Raw genomic sequence first — 16802 nt, 5'->3', positions numbered from 1 at the left:
AATTTATCGATTTCGTTTTTGAAGAGGTTTTCCATTTCTGTTCGTATATTCAACATTAGTTGTCTCAGCTCCTGTATCTCATTTGAACTATTGGTTTGTTCCTTTGACTGGGCCATATTTTCAATTATTTGAGCGTGATCCGTTATCTTCTGTTGGCGTCTGCACATTTAGACAGATTTCCCTGCCTATTGGATCCAAAAGTTTGGAAGATTTTTCTGTGAAATCTCTGGGTTCTGTTTTTCTTATCCTGTCCAGTAGGTGGCGCTGGTGACACACGTTTGTCTGCGGGTCCCACCAGTAAAAGGTGCTGTGGGACCTTTAACTTTGGAAAACTCTCGCCGTCCGGGAGGTTCGCTAGCCGAAGTGGCTTGGAAGAGTGCAAGCCGGCCCGGGGACCGAACGCGGGGAGGGTCGCTGGCCGCCGCAGCCCGGGAAAGCGCCCATCCGAATTTCCTAGTCGGCCTGGGGCGACAAGCGTGGTGGGAGGGCACCAGCGGCAGCGGCCCGCCCGGGAGAGTGCACGTTCCCGGGGAGTCACGGGTTTGGAAGGGGCCTCCCCCACCTGTCACCGTTCTCCGCGGCCTGGGGATTTCCGATCCAATTCTCTCAGTTGGTCCGGGGGGCGCGTGTTGTGTGGGCGCCAGCCGCCGCTGTTTGAGGGGACCGCCTCTCCAATTCTCCCAGCCGGCCCGGGAAGGGGGAAGGGAGTGACTCCGGCTGCTTGCCGCCCCGCCCGGTGAAGCCCGTGCCCCTCGGCGATCTCACCCGAGCGGCTTCTCTCAGCCAGCCAGCCGTTCCAGGATGGGGTACGCTGTCTTTTTTATCTCTGTTGTGGCTTTGGGAGCTGTTCTCTATCGTTTCTATTCCCCTAGTAGCTGTCCTGGAGAAGAAACTAAGATTCGCGCGTCTTACTAAGCCGCCATCTTCTCCGGAAGTCTTCTAGTTCACTCTTAATCAGCAGCCAGAGTGATCCTTAAAAATTTTAATCTGATATTGTAATTCTTTTATTACTTAAAAGCTTCCAGGGGCTAGAAGGAAATTCAAACTCCTCACATGACCTCTGAGGTCTTGAAGGCTCCAGTTCCCTTCCCAGCCTCCTCAAAGCACATTTTTCTTCCTGTTCCTCATTAGGCTGAAGCTGTGCTCACCTGCTCTCCATTCCTTAGTGGAAAGGAAATGGTTGCTCCTTCTGGCCACCTGTTCCTTGAGAAGTCACTCCCCTGCAGCTATTTGGCTAACCCCTTCTCAGCCTTCATGCCACAGCTTAAACATCACCTCCATAGAGCTTTTCTTTTTATACTGTCTAAATCAATTCCTTTCACCTGTACTGATTTAGGATTATTGGTTCTCATTCTTAACTGTCTGAAATACCCACTATACTATAATCTCTGGGCAAAACACCCTGCATGTGTTGCTCTCAGGCTTACCCCCAGTGCCTAGCCTGGTGAGTTGTATACTGAAGGCCTCATTACATATTGAACGAAGGAAACTGTGGCCTGCTCAGGCGACTACATGCACAGGAATAATAGGGCTTTATGAAGAAGAACATTACTTAGGGTTTTTGTTTGTTTATTTGATACTATGGACCAATTAGCAGATTAAAAAAAAAGCATATCCTTTCCTTATCCCCATTAAAGGAAAGAGAGAGTCATACTGAATTTCCAAAAGTCTGACTTCCCATCCTTTTGCACCTCACCATATTAACTGTCCTTCCAGCCTTCACCACTGCAAAACATTTGGTTGCTTTTTTAGGACTCAATGAGAGTTATTCAAAGGAATCTCTCTGGTGCATGGTGGAGGTGGGAGCAGGGGTGGTCTGAGGTGGGTGGAGCCCAGAGCTGAGGAATTTATATCCTGTATCCACTCAGAGGGAGAAGACTGGCTTCTCCAAGACCGGAGAGGTGTCCAGTAACATTGGATCGTGTGAATGAAAAAAGACTTGCCTCCCACTTTTTTGTATGCTGTATGGCGGGGTCACATTTCATTTTTTTCCATGGGAGCATCCCATGATTGCAGTACCATTTGTTGAATTTTTGCTTGTTCTGTTTGTTTGTTTTGGGAAGGGCATGGTCCAGGAATTGAACCCGGGTCTCCTGCATGGCAGGTGAGAATTCTACTACTGGACTACCCTTGCACCCCTTGCCTCCCTCTTTTGAACCTAGGAGGATCTCTGGACTGTGAGAGGATCTCTGAGAGGACTACATGTGGCTATTGGGAGAACATGAAGAGTTGTGCTCCTCAGGTCTTTACTCATGACTGTTGGAAGGAAATGGGGCTTCCAGAGTTCAGATGGATCACTCAGACGGCAAGTATCTCAGCCGTGACACGGCAGGCTGAAGATGGGGGCTACTCCCTAATTTCTAGGCAATTTGGATTCCTGTATAAACCTAGAAAGGAGCACACTGAGAAATGACTTAAATTAAATTTCTTACCACCTCCTGGCTTAGGCTGGGACTTTATACCTTGAATTAATTCGGTTAAAAAAAAAAGTCATTTCTTACATCTGAGTGTTCAAGAACAAATTCACTCCTGATGTCTGGTTAAATGTGATCACATATGGAGGAGTCAAAAGATCTTAGCCAACAGGGATTTGCACTGGTCTTTAGTCTTTTAGGTTCGAGGCTCAAAAAAGTTAGAAGGGAGCTTTTGTCGCACCTCCCCATTCAGGGAGATCTCTACACTGCCCAATGGATGTCACATATTGGCCCTACTGTTCATCACACTGCGGAGTAAGCACCATCACTGAAAGGGTCAACATTTGAGAGTTACTGACTGCCACAACTGTCCTTTTTTGTTTCTATTTTTAAAATTATTATTATTATTATTTTTTGCATGGGCAGGCACTGGAAATCGCCGGCATGGCAGGAGAGAATTCTGCCATTGAGGCACCGTTGCACCACCTTGTTTTTATTTTATTACAAAATTTTCCAAAGATAGTGTCACATATATTGTCATGGGCGGCAAGTACTTCAGAAAAGAAATGTTCAAACCTATAGTATAATTCTGCATTTCTCCTTAACAAAAAAAACAAAAAAAAACAGAACTTAAAAAAAACAGGAAAGGGAGGGCAACAGTGGCTCAGTGGCAGAGTTCTTGCCTGCTGTGCTGGAGACCTGGGTTTGATTCTTGGAGCCTGCCCATGCAAAAAAACAAAAAACAAAAAACAAACTAATCCTCAAAGAAAAAAAAACACCCTGGGAGTTAACAATGCAGAGACACTCAACCCAATGTACACCCACTTTCCATCCTCATTTCTCCTCATCTCCTCCCACCCAAAGACTTCTCCTGGGTACTTTGATTTTGAATAATTAGGTCAGGGCTTCATTGCTTTCCTAGGACTCAAGAGTTTGGCTGCTTTTAACACCAAATCTTTGGATGGGTGATATAAATAATCCATTTTGAAAAGTGGATACATTATTAATGAATCTTTTCTCTGAGGAGGATCATATTTCATTAATATTACATATGGATATGAGTTTTGAGCTTTATGAAAACTAGGTGGTTACTTTTGTTTCCTTGGCAAATAATCTCTTGTGTTCAAAATATCTATGAGATACGGCACTGAACATCATGCTACCAAGAAAGGATTTTATATCCCATCACATGTAAGTCACATATATGACTAATCCTGCCTGCAATTTACTGGATCTTTGAATTACTGAATGCATTTTGCAATTACCAGGACCTCAGGCACCCTTTGGTTACTCATTTTAAATGAAAGTCTTGGCTATGAAGTTATCATTCATGATTTACCATGTAATCTTCATCTTTAACTAATTTTCATGATTCTTAGAAGTAAAGTTACACTGACCAGTGTTTGTTCCACTATAAATTCACGAAGAAATAAATGCCAGAGTAGATTCCTAGGTATTGGGGTAATAGTTAGCATGCACGAACAGGACTTTTACAAGCCTCAGCAAAATCTATATTGATCTATATAAGGAAATCAGAGGCTAATGCTAATATTTAAGATCTATGAAGGAAACAGCAGTATTTCAAGGAAGGTCTAGCCTATTTATACTAAATTGAGCTATTTATGCTAAATCATAAAAAAAGAAGGTACAAAAAAGGTCAATTACCTGAAAAATGTCTGCATAAAGTACTAGAGGGATATTTTTCTAAGATATTAGTAATTAACCTGTGAACAATATTTCTTGTATTTTGAGACAGTGGCATATAAATGCCTTTTTTTTCAGAAGGAAGATAATATTGAGCAATCAAAGCAGGTAAATTGGCATCCTTACTATTTAGGTAACATACATTGATAGCATTTTATCTTGGGCTTGTTTTAAAAAATTATTTTTTAGAAATACTGTTATATTATCATATTTTATATTGAAATATTACTTCTGAATACCTTTAGGAACATATTTATAGATTATAGTAAATATTATCATAACAAATAACCATCCTCTGAAGTGACTGTGAATGGTTAACCAAAAACTGGATTTCTAAAAAGGAATCAGTGTTTTAATGTGGATTCAGTTTCTAACTTCAGGGAAAATGTTTTTTTTTTTTTTGTCTTCTGTTTTTGAATAATAAAGGTTTTAGAAGTTTATTTTATAATACATAAGGCTTTAGTTATGGAACAATAAAATCATTATAAGGTAGCACTAAAAAATGTAATTTTTACAGGTTTAGCTTTATTTCAAGTATGCTTTGCTTTTTGTTTTTAAAACCCTAGCTGTTTAGGCATAAGGTTACAAAATCTCCCCCTAGTACTTTTAAAAAATTTTTATTAATAAAACCAATCAACATAAATATGAATATTCTTTTTTTCATCACATAGTTGTAAACTCATCATCATGATCATTTCTTAGAACATTTGCATCAATTCAGAAAAGGAAGTAAAAAGAAAACAGAAAAAAAAATTCAAACATATCATACTCCTTACCCCCTCCCTTTCGCTGATCACTAGCATTTCAATCTACTAAATTTATTTTAACATTTGTTCCCACTATTATTTATTTATTTTTAATCTATATGTTTTACTCCTCATCTGTCCAAAAGGTAGATAAAAAAAGCATCAGACACAAAGTTTTCACAATCACACAGTCACATTGCGAAAGCTATATCATTATACAACCATCTTCAAGAAACATGGCTATTGGAACACAGCTCTACATTTTCAGGCAGTTTCCTCCAGCCTCTCTGTTACACCTTAACTAAAAAGGTGGTATCTATTTAATGCATAAGAATAACCTCCAGGATAATCTCTTGACTTTGTCTGAAATCTCTCAGCCATTGACACTTTATCTTATCTCATTTCTCTCTTCCCCCTTTTGGTCAAGAAGGTTTTCTCAATTCCTTGATGCTGAGTACCAGCTCATTCTAGGATTTCTGTCTCACGTTGCCAGGAAGGTCCACACTCCTGGGAGTCATGTCCCACATAGACAGGGGGAGGGTGGTGAATTTGCTTGTCATGTTGGCTGAGAGACAGAGGCCACATCTGAGAAACAAAAGAGGTTCTCTTGGTGGTGACTCTTGGGCCAAATTTTAAGTAGGCTGATCCTATTCTTTGTGGGGTTAACTTTCATATGAACAAACCCCAAGATTGGAGGCTCATCCTATTGCTTTGGTTGTCCCCACTGCTTGTGAAAATATCAAGAATTCTCCACTTGGGAAAGTTGAATTTTTTCCCCTTTCTCACCATTCCCCCAAGGGGACTTTGCACATACTTTTTTATTCATTGTTCAAATCCTTCTGGAATTTATCAAGGCATCACTCTGGACAAACCTACAAAATCTCATGCCCTACTCAAGGTTCCATGTACTTATGGTGTTCAATTAAGCTGCCCATGTAAGTTATATTATGAAATGCACTAGTCAAAATATAAATTTTGTACCAAATAAATATTTTTTGCTTTAGCCTCATACGTAAGTTAAAGTTTTAAAATATTAATTACCATCTATTTTCAACACCCTGCATTATTGACATTCCTTTGTTCTTCCTCATGCAAAACATTTAAATTGTACATTTAGTCACTGTTATTATACACTCTAGGCATTCCTAGATTATACTATCTCAGCCTTTATTGTATATCTTTCCTTCTGATTTCATTTGTGCCCCCAGGCCTCCTCCCTCTATTATTCTCATATTCAGCTTCATTCAGTGTTCTAACATTATTGTATTACAGTTAGGTATTGTGCTATTCATTTCTGAATTTTTATAATCAGTCCTGTTGCACAAACTGTATCCCTTCAGTTTCAATTACCCAATATCTACCCTATTTCTATCTCCTGATGACCTCTGTTCTTAACTGAAATTATCCCCTTAGTCCTTTTAAAGTTATGTTTCACTTTGTACAACCAGGAAGCAGCCTGTTTCCAAAACTAAATGTAACCTCAGCCTCAACCTTTTGCCAAGGAAATCCCTTTACCTCCAGAGAAAATATTAATTTCCTTGACAAAAGGTTGGCATTCCATTTACCCTTTTGAAGAAATATCACACACTTCTCTTATTGTGAATGAAAAACAGTCACAAAGAGGCATCTTTTGGGGCCAGAACAAAGGAAATCAGTTACAAATAATTTCATATGCTTATAATAAAATTAGCTGTTTTCAATTTTAAATTAGTAGTAGAAAACAACTATATATATATCACGTAACCAGCAATCAGTTATTGATGTTCAGAATTATGCAGAATATAAGAAATGACCAACAAAAAGCCTTTGACTATTAGCTTATATAGAATATTGCAAAAGCCAAATATTTTATTCATAGGGATTCTTTCTCTGTTCATACCTCTCATGTAAAACTAATCCTAATATTAATTATCAAGCACATATTATTATAGGCACTTCACATACATCAATATTCATCTTCCTAGCAACTCTCATGATAATTTAACCTTCATTTTACGTGTGAGGAAACTGAGGCACAGAGAGGTTAAGTAACAGCTTGTAAATGGCAGAGCCATGTTTGGAAGTCAAGTGTTTTTTACTTCAAAAAAAAGTTTGTACTTATTTTTACCATATCAGTATATAATGATCTGGGGTTTTTTTGAGGCAATCAGAATGGAGGTATGGGATGGCTAAAGGCAGACTATTTAATGAAGGAAAGAGAATGAGAAAGCCCTAATAAAAAGCCAAAATGAGAAGTTGAAAGCATCACCAATGGTGGCTCTGCGATGTAAGAATGAATAATTCCACTACAGCTTTTAGGATTTCACTAAACTAATAAACAACGAAACTGTAACTAATGTTCATAACAATCTGTGCAATCAAAAAAAAATTAGATTTGTTCAGTATATTGTGTTAAAGCAGTAAGGTAGAAAATGCATTTTGGATGAGAAGTGTTATTTATTAAGTGACACTTAAATAAAAAATGGTTAATACTCAAAAGAGAAAAATTTTAGTTATCAAAAAATTAGTTCCCCAATGAAACCAGATGTACAAGATTTTACAAGATGTTGCAATAAGATTACTTAAATTCACCTGATGTTTTTGGCAACATATGTTTTGTTCATGGGGATATGCGAGGTAAAGTTATGACAATTTAGATTGTTATGGTTGTCTGTGTGTGCTTATAAATGCTCTCTGCTACCCTCAGAATTAGATTCATACATTTTAACTACTGAAGCCTCCAGTAATGAAAAAATGACAACTTTTAAAAATTAAAACTTAAAGTTGCTTGGATAAATTATAATGGAAATTGATCCAACGACTTTTGCTGTTCATTATCTAAATAGCAGTTAATTTGGATATCTTAACAGGACTAAATTTAGCTTGGATGTACCCATAGTAGGCATACAATAAATCACTGCTGCATTAGTGAATTTTTAATTGCCCATTAAAGCAAATATTAGATTGTGGTGATGATGACAATGACCCTCGAATAAGGCAAGCTCTTTAATTTTTTTTTGCATTTTTAAATTTTATATGTGCTATTTTATTGTTTTATAATTGAATGTGGCTTTTCCCCAGGAATGAATGATCTGAGAGGTTTATTGTGTGCATTTTAAGTAGGGCTTTTACAATTTAGCCCATTATTTCTCTTTTGTTCTCAAATTCCTTTTTCCAACCACCCTACCCAATTTTTATGGGTTTTTTGGTTTGTTTGTTTTTGCTTTTAATTTCTCCAGGTTTTCTTGCCTGAGAGATGTTGCTGAACAGGAATTTGGTGACTAAGAGTGACAGTACCTGTGGAAGAGGTAGCAATAGGAATATAGCCCTGAAAGTAGGGATCTAGTACATAATACCCAATTGTTGGTTAGAATGATTCTCTTTCAATTCATTGTTTCCTTAGATTTTCCAATTTGGGAATGACTTTAGATACTAGTACTCTGTATAGCATTTTTCTCCAGCGTCTTTGATGGCTGGTTCTCTGACTGCATCATTGCACCTGGAGCTTCTGGAATAACTTTAACCCATGTCAGACAACTTTAGTAGAAAGTTCCCCTTATGTTGAATGGAATTCATTTTTTTGGAACAGCTACTCATTGATTGTAGACTTAAACTATTCACAGGCTCTTAAAATCTCTTTGTGTTACTTGAGGCAAAGATTTTTATGGAATTCATCAAGCACTGAGCCTGGGTCCCAAACATTCTGAAGATAAGAGCAATTATGACAATCAACTATGTTCATGTAAATATATTTACCCTAATGTGTTCTACTGATCTTAACTTTGATCTAAAAACAAACAAACAAACAAAAAACCAACTGGCTTCCCAAGTGTTATACAATCTTAGTTAGAAAAAGCCAAATTCCAAGTTTGTAAGCAATGGACCCAATAATGGAGCACCTACAATGCTGTTCATACCCACACACCTGAAATTGCCTGGACTGTGCACATCAGTCTTAATGGAGTTGACAGCATATTCGGGCCTGTAGGTCCCACACCACACCTAGGGATAGGAGTAGAAAAATAAAGTGGTGATCTCAGGAGCAATCAAGGATTCTATGTTTGGGCAAGTTGGGACATACAAATAGCCAATAAGCATATGAAAAGATGCTCAAAATCATTGGTAACTAAGGAAATGTAATTCAAAAGTATAATGAGATGCCACATCACACCTGTCATATCACTAGCAGGATATAAATTCAACAAATTGATAAGGGACGGAATTCTAGGGGTAGTATGTAGAAATACTGAAATGTACAGTGAGCAACAAAATATTAGAAGACAAAAACAAAGAAACAGAAAACAATGATCCATCCAAAGGTAGAGGATAAAATTCAGAAAACAGTAATAATGAAGACCAGACTGTGGATGCACTGGACAAGTTGGGGGAAAAGAAAACTTCCCAATGCAAAAATTAAATTGGAATTCTGCATTCCTCAACCATTTACCCTTCAAATAATGTTTGATGATAGGCAACCAGGAACATAAATATTTATCACTAATATGATCTGACAGTCTGTTATACACCATTAAATCTGGTCAAATCAAATGCTCTGCCACAATTAATTAAAACAAGACAACTCAGAATGCAATATCCAAATTACTGTGAAATTATAGCTCAAAATGATTTCCATATCTATCAATCAAGAAAGATACAATACCTGGGCAAAGTTCAAGAAGAACAGCTGTTTGTGGTTTAGGTCAAGTCCAGGAAGTAATTTTTCTTCACCATTCTTTTTAACATAATTTTGATAGGCCTAGGTAGTTAATGAAATAGAAAATGTTGCTTATAATTTCTAAACTTACATTAAAACCTATGGAGGGAACCATGCCACCAAGAATTTGACATTTTATATTACACTCACCATAGTAATACATTTAGATATGGCAACAGACAGCTATTTCATGGATTAGAAAGAATAACTAGAATTTATTTTCAAAGAATAGTGAAATATTTGCACAAATGCCATTTGCTTCATTATTATAATCTGCAGTTGATCTATGTGAGGATATTTATTGAAATACTATTAATTCAGACTTTGGCTAGATTTTTACAGTATTTATTCTCAATAATACTGTACATTAGAATCAACCATGGGAGCATTAAAAGTGCAAAATGCCTTTTGCTTCCAGCCAAGATGGAGTCGTTGTGACTAGATTTAACTTTCTGACAGAAACAATCAAACAGCAGATGAGATGTACAAAATGGTTTGTATGAGCCTGGACATCAAGTTTAGAAAAAAAAAGAAAATGATCCCTAAGAGACGATAAACAAACAAAATGAGTCCTCCAATTGTCCCAGCTTATCTCCTTGAAAGAGCTTCCAGACGATGATGTAGGGAGAAAAATTCCAGTCTCAGAGCCCAATAGATGACTTGAATTGAAGCTATAGAGCTCAGTCTTTGAGGATATCAAAGACAGAGTACTGGAAAAGAGAAAGCTGTGCAGAGAAAGAACTCCAGAGACCACAGATGGTCTGCCTTGAGCATTTAGCTGAGCACCTGATCTTGGCATGTGTGTGAGGAAACTACCTGAGCCTAGGGTAAACAACAACCAAAAGGATTAGAGAAAAAGTGCCTGGCATTCACACAGGACTTGGAATAATGCTTGTTCTTACTGGTAAGAATGGAAAACCTCAAGATTCACACAGTAGGGTCTAGCCTCAGCAGCAGGGAGTAATTGTTCCTGTCCCACCTAATGTGTTGTAAAAGCTAGAACCAGAAAGCTCAAAACATTTCTGAGTAATTTAACTGTGTCCCAGAATAAACCTCAAGAATATTCATAGGAATACAAAAGTATTGAGCATCTAAAGGCCAAAAATTCACAATGCCTCACATCCAATTAAAAATTACCAAGCATGCAAAGAAGTAGGAATCTCTCATCCCATGGGAGTTGGCTGAGATTCATTCTTTTGGAAACTTGGCAGCCAGCTTAACCTCTCAAGCCTCACTCGGATCATCCTTGGTCACTGCTTAAGTCGCAGCCACTTCCAGCCATCTCTCCCTCCACATTGCTCTGATGCTTTCTCTTCCCTAACCCAAGAATCTATGGTCTCCTCTCCCCACCCCCACCCCCACATTTCCATCACAAATAAATAACCTTACATCCTGATCTGCACCACTGAACATTATTACAGGAGCTAATCCCTTCCAGCCAAGAGAGAAACCCTGACTGTGTTCGCCATGTGCCTTCTCAATTGAGAGAGAAATCCTGAACTTCACTGGCCTTCTTGGCCCAAGATATCTTTCCCTGGATGCCTTTGATTGGACATTTCTATAGACTTGTTTAATTGAGACATTTTCCCAGCCTTAGAACTATAAACTAGCAACTTATTACATTCCCCTTTTTAAAAGCCATTCTGTCTCTGGTATATTGCATTCTGGCAGATAGCAAACCAGACCACCTGGGGACACTTTGTCCCGTACCCTCTCAAGTGCATCCTGCTCATTCTCCTAGTGTGGGCTACCTCAGGGTTAGGAAGCACATGCAGAGTCACCCCCATTTTTCCTTGTGCGGCCAAGACCATTATTTTTCCACGCTCTATGAAAATCCCTACTTATTCTTAAGTACATAATATCTTCTAGACCATCCCCTAATCCTTCTTCAGATTATCAAATAATGATATCTTTTATGAAGTGTTTGTTGCCATACCTCCAATACCTAGAATAGTAACAAACATACAGCAAAGTTCTCAACAAGTATTCGTTGAATGCAAGAATGAACAGTAACCTAAATGAGAATCTATGGCAGATTCCATTCATATACTACTTTGGGTATAATAGCTTATAATAATATAAAAGGGTCACATGTTGGAAACATATCACTTTACTCCCTCAGTATATCATCATAATGGCCTTGGTTTGATATGAAGCCTGAGGTTTACACTGACCATTCTTCCCAAATCCTGCTTCATTTGCTTTGAAACTGAGGGTTCAGTTCATTACATCATTCACCATCCCTGCTAATGGGGCATCTTTTCTAAGAAATTTAGCTCAGAGACTCTTTCTTTTAAAAATGTTGTCTCTTCTAAGGAACTTTTATCTTTCTTCTTTTTTGTTAATATAATATTCTGTGTTTCCTCTTCCTGGATTCTTGGAAGCTTAGAGACAAATTTTCAGCTCAATCACAGCCACAGAACTGACCCTATGGTTAGCATAATTACAGTTCCCTTTCTCCTCTTGCATTTTCCATTTTCTGCCCATTAGTTATTACTTAAATATAGGTTCCTTTTGAAAAAGTTTGAGTGAATGAATAAATATTACAAACACTCAAACCACTAAAATGGAAAGGAAACGTTACTCACTCGGTATGCTTGTCCAATACCTCCATTATCAGCAATATTTTCTCCCAGTGTACTAATTCCATTGAGCTGTTAAAACAAATAAAAGTTCTTTAAATTTATTAGGATTAATTGTTAACAAAAACACCAACAATTCACTTGATAGTCAACATATCTAAAATTTCCAAGAGAAAGCTGATGACATACATGCTGTCCACCTGCTAGGTCCCATGAAAAGTTTCCATACTGGTACACCATGCACTGAGATTGGTCTTTAAAATTATTTGCTGATTGCTGAGTCCACCAATCAACGAGGTCTCCATCCTTGTTAAAATTTCTACCTGTAACATATTTATTTAAGCAAAACAGTAAGATATCTTTAATTCAAAGCTTATGGATTGAGAAAAAAAATAATCTTGGAAGAGAAGAGCAAAGTTAGAGGATGCATGCATCATTTCAAATGGTACCACAAAGTTATATAATCAAGATAGTATGGTACTGGTATAAATAAGGATAGAGAGAGCAATGGATTAGAATTCAGGGCCCAGAAATAAATCTTCACATCTATCACCAATTGATTCTTGACAAGGGCCCACTCAGTGGGGAAGTTCACTCAATGGGGAAACAATAGTCTCTTAAATAAATTGTGTTAGGAAAACAGGCTATTCAAATGCAAAAGAATAATTCTGGACCCCTACTTCACACCATGTACAAAAATTAACTCAAAATAGACCAATGACCTAAATATAAGAGCTAAAACCATAAAACTTATATAAGAAAACATTCAGAAAATGGTATTTGGCAATGGATCCTTAGATATGACACCAAAAGTACAAGCAACAAAAGAAAAAAAAATAGATAAAATGGACTTCATCAAAAATTTTAAACTTTTTTGCATCAAAGAACATTATCTAAGAAGAGAAAAAAATGACAGAAAGGGAGAAAATACTTATAAATCAAATCTGATAGGTTTTTTTTTTCTGATAGGGTTTTAATGTCCAGAGTAAATAGAGTATAACTACAACTCAACAACAAAAAGACAAACAACCCTTTAAAAATGAACAAGGGAACTCAATAGATATTTCTCCAGAGAAGATATACAAATAGCCAATAAGCATGTGAAAAGATGCTCAATGTCATTGTTAACTAGGGAAACATAATTCAAAACTATAATGAGATGCCACATCATACCTGTCATATCACTAGCAGGATACAAATTCAACAAACTGATAAGGGGCTGAACTCTAGGGATAGTATTTAGAAATACTGAAATGTACAGTGTGCAACAAAATATTAGAAGACAAAAACAAAGAAACAGGAAACAATGACCCATCCAAGGTGGAGGATAAAATTCAGAAACAGCAATGACGAAGACCAGACTGTGGATGCACTGGACAAAGACTTTTAAAAAATTATCTTTAATATGCTCAAGGAGATAAAGGAAAAATACAGAGAAAGAACTACAAGATATCGGGAAAATAAAGAATGAATGATATGAGAATCTTAAAAAGAGATAAATTTTTAAAAAAGAACCAAACAGAACTACCAAAGTCGAAGACCACAATAACTGAAATGAAAAATTCTCAGGAGGGCTTCAAAAGTAGACTGGAATTGGCAGAAGAAAGAATCAGTGAATTTGAATACAAGGCAATTGAAATGAATCAGGCTGAGGAGCAAAAAGAAAAAAAGAGCTATAAAAAGCAGAAATAGCCGAAGAGACCTGTGAGACAACATTAGCGTACCAATAAATACACATTATGAGAGTCACAAAGGATGAAGATGGAGAGAAAGGAGTAGAAGGAATATTCAAAGTAATTATGACAGAAAATTCCCTAAACTTGGCAAAAGATGTTAACACATGCATCCAAAAAGTCCATTAAACACAAACAGAATAAAGTGGAAGAGAAATACATCCAGACAGATGGCGGTCATATTGTCGAAAGCAAAGGAGAAGGTGAGAGTTACGAAAGCTGCAACAGAAAAGCAGGACATTATGTACAAGGGAGTCTCAATTAGATTAAGTGCCTATTAATCATTAGAGATTATGGTGACAATGGGGTGAAATACTTAAAGTGTTGAAAGAACACAACTGTCAAGCAAGAATTTTATATCAAGTGGGACTTTCCTTCAACAATGTGGGAGACATGCAGACATTCCCAGTTAAACAAAATGGACACAATTAATCACCACTAGACCTGCCCTACAAGCAATGCCAAAGGGAGTTCTTCAAACTGAAAGGATAGAAGATAGTAGATCAAAGTGCCGTAAAGAAACAAAAGGAAACCACCAGGTAATTACAAATGCCAGTGTTATATATTTTTTTGATATGTAACTCCACTTCTTATTTCTTACAGGTGCTGAAATACAAATGAATAAAAGTAACAATAAATCTATGGCTTTTGTGTAATGCATAAAGATATAATTTATAGCAAGTACACACAAAGAAGAGCATGGGGACGGATAGGTACAGCAAAAGTATATACATCTGCTATTGAAGTTAGATTGGCATTAAGTGAAAAATGACGGTTATATATTGATGTGGTTAAATTTTAAACCCATAGTAACCACAAAGAAAGTATATGAAAAATACAGCCAGAAAAAAATGAGAAAGATGGCACAATACAAAAAAAATAAAATAAAAATGGAAGTAGTCATTAACAGAAGAATTGGGTTTTAAAAAGGTAAAAGATTTACAAAGACCAAATAAGAAAATGGCAGAATAATGTCCTGCATTACCAATAGCATTTTAAAAGTAAATTGATTTAGAGTGGGCAACAGTGGCTCAGTGGCAGAATTCTCATCTGTCATGCCAGAGACCAGAGTTTGAGCCTGTCCATGCCAAAAAAAAAGTAAATGGATTAAACTCTTTAGTCAAAAGTCAAAGATTAGCAGAATGAATAAAAAAGCATGACCCATCTACATGCTGTTTACAAGAGTTTCACCTTAAATTCAAAGACATATGTAGGCTGAAGGTGAAAAGTTGAAAAAATATAGGCCATGAAAGTAGTAACCTAAAGAGAGTTATAATTATATTAGTTTCAGATAAAATAGAAAAATTAAAGACAACAACTGTTATGCAGGACAAAGAAGGTAATTTTATACTGATAAAGGGGTCAATTTAACAAGAAGATAAAAGAATTATAAATATATATGTATCTAACAGTAGAGCCCCAAATACATATAGCAAATATTGACAGATTTGAAGAGAGAAATAGATGGTATTACATTAATAAAAAGAGACATTAATATACCACTTCCAAAAATGGATAAAGCAGAAAATCAATAAGGAAATAGAAGACTTGAAAAATACTCTAAAGCCCTGGACCTAACAGACATATACAAGACTGCACCCAGCAGTAGACGGGTACACATTATTTTCTGGTGTATATGATCATTCTCCAGGATAGACCACTTGTTGGGTCACCGAAAAGTCTCAATCAATTTAAAAAATATTGAAATCATACAATGTATCTTCTCTGACCACAACAGAATGAAACTAGAATTGAAAAAAGACAAAAAAAAAATGGAAAATTTACAAATAAATGGAAATTAAACAACATTATCTTAAACAATGAAAGGGTAAAAGAAGAACTCACAAGAGAAATTAGGATGTCTTGAGACAAATGAAAATGAAAGTGCAACATACCTAAATTTATGGGATACAAAAAAGGCAGTATGCGTAGTGGCAAACTTATAGCTCTAAATACTTATATTAAAAAAGGAGAAAGATATCAAATCAGAGACCTAAACTCAAAAGTAGAGGATCTTGAAAAAGAAGAGTAAACTAAGCCAAAAGTAAGCAGGAGAAAGACAAGAACAAGATTAGAGCAGGGATAAATGAAATAGAGAATAAAAACAATAGTGAAAATCGACCAAAGCAAAAGTTGGTTCTTTGAAAACATCGATAAAACTGACAGTCCTTTAGCTAGACTAACAAGGAACGAGAGGATATAAAACTGAAATCAGAAATGGAAAGGGGAAATTGTTACCGACATCTAAACAAAATGACTGTAAAAGGAAACTATAAACAGCCATACACCAACAAATTAGATAACCCAAACGAAAGGGAAAAACTCCTAGAAACACAAAACCTACTGACAATGACTGAAGAAGAAAGAGAAGATCTTAACAAATTGATTAATAGTAAAGAGACCGAATCAGGAAACAAAAAAAACTCCCAACAAACAAAAAAATCCAGGACCAGATGGCTTCTCAGGGGAATTTTATCAAATATTCCAAAAAGAATTAACATCTATCTGTTCAAACTCTTCCAAAAATTAGAAGAGAAGGGAACACTCTTTAACTCATTCTATGATGTCAACATTACTCTCATATCAAAGCTAGATCGAGATACTGCATGAAAAAGGAATTACAGCTCTATATCTTGTATAAATATAGCTGCAAAAATCCTCAGCAAAATACTAGCAAACTGAATTCAACAGCAGAGTGAAGGAATTATACACCATGATCAACTGAGACTTATCCCAGGTATGCAAGTGTATTTCAACATAAGAGAATCAATTAATGCAGAGTGTCAAATTAACAGAACAGAGGAAAAATACCACATGATCATCTCAATTGATGCAGAGAATGTTTTTGACAAAAAAAAATACTTAGAACACTAAAACTAGGAATAGAAGAAAACTTCTTTAACATGATATATATGGGAAACCCATGACTA

General features: G+C 36.5%; 1 protein-coding gene across 5 annotated transcripts in view; it reads right to left on the bottom strand.

Moving 5' to 3' along the window:
- Positions 1 to 16802, bottom strand: part of MME (membrane metalloendopeptidase) — a 147696-nt gene that overhangs the window by 7839 nt on the left and 123055 nt on the right. For all 5 annotated transcript variants that reach the window (XM_077160832.1, XM_077160833.1, XM_077160834.1 and 2 more), the window contains 4 exons: positions 12329 to 12462; positions 12146 to 12211; positions 9504 to 9599; positions 8769 to 8845 (listed from right to left, as the gene is read on the bottom strand). In XM_077160832.1, coding sequence (XP_077016947.1) covers positions 8769 to 8845; positions 9504 to 9599; positions 12146 to 12211; positions 12329 to 12462 — 373 coding nt within the window. The remainder of the gene's footprint in view (positions 1 to 8768; positions 8846 to 9503; positions 9600 to 12145; positions 12212 to 12328; positions 12463 to 16802) is intronic.

Source organism: Tamandua tetradactyla, chromosome 5 (assembly GCF_023851605.1).
Source record: "Tamandua tetradactyla isolate mTamTet1 chromosome 5, mTamTet1.pri, whole genome shotgun sequence".
In the NCBI taxonomy this organism is placed as follows: domain Eukaryota; kingdom Metazoa; phylum Chordata; class Mammalia; order Pilosa; family Myrmecophagidae; genus Tamandua; species Tamandua tetradactyla.
Note: the sequence above shows the minus strand (reverse complement) of the source record. Positions and strands in the feature narration are given on the sequence as shown.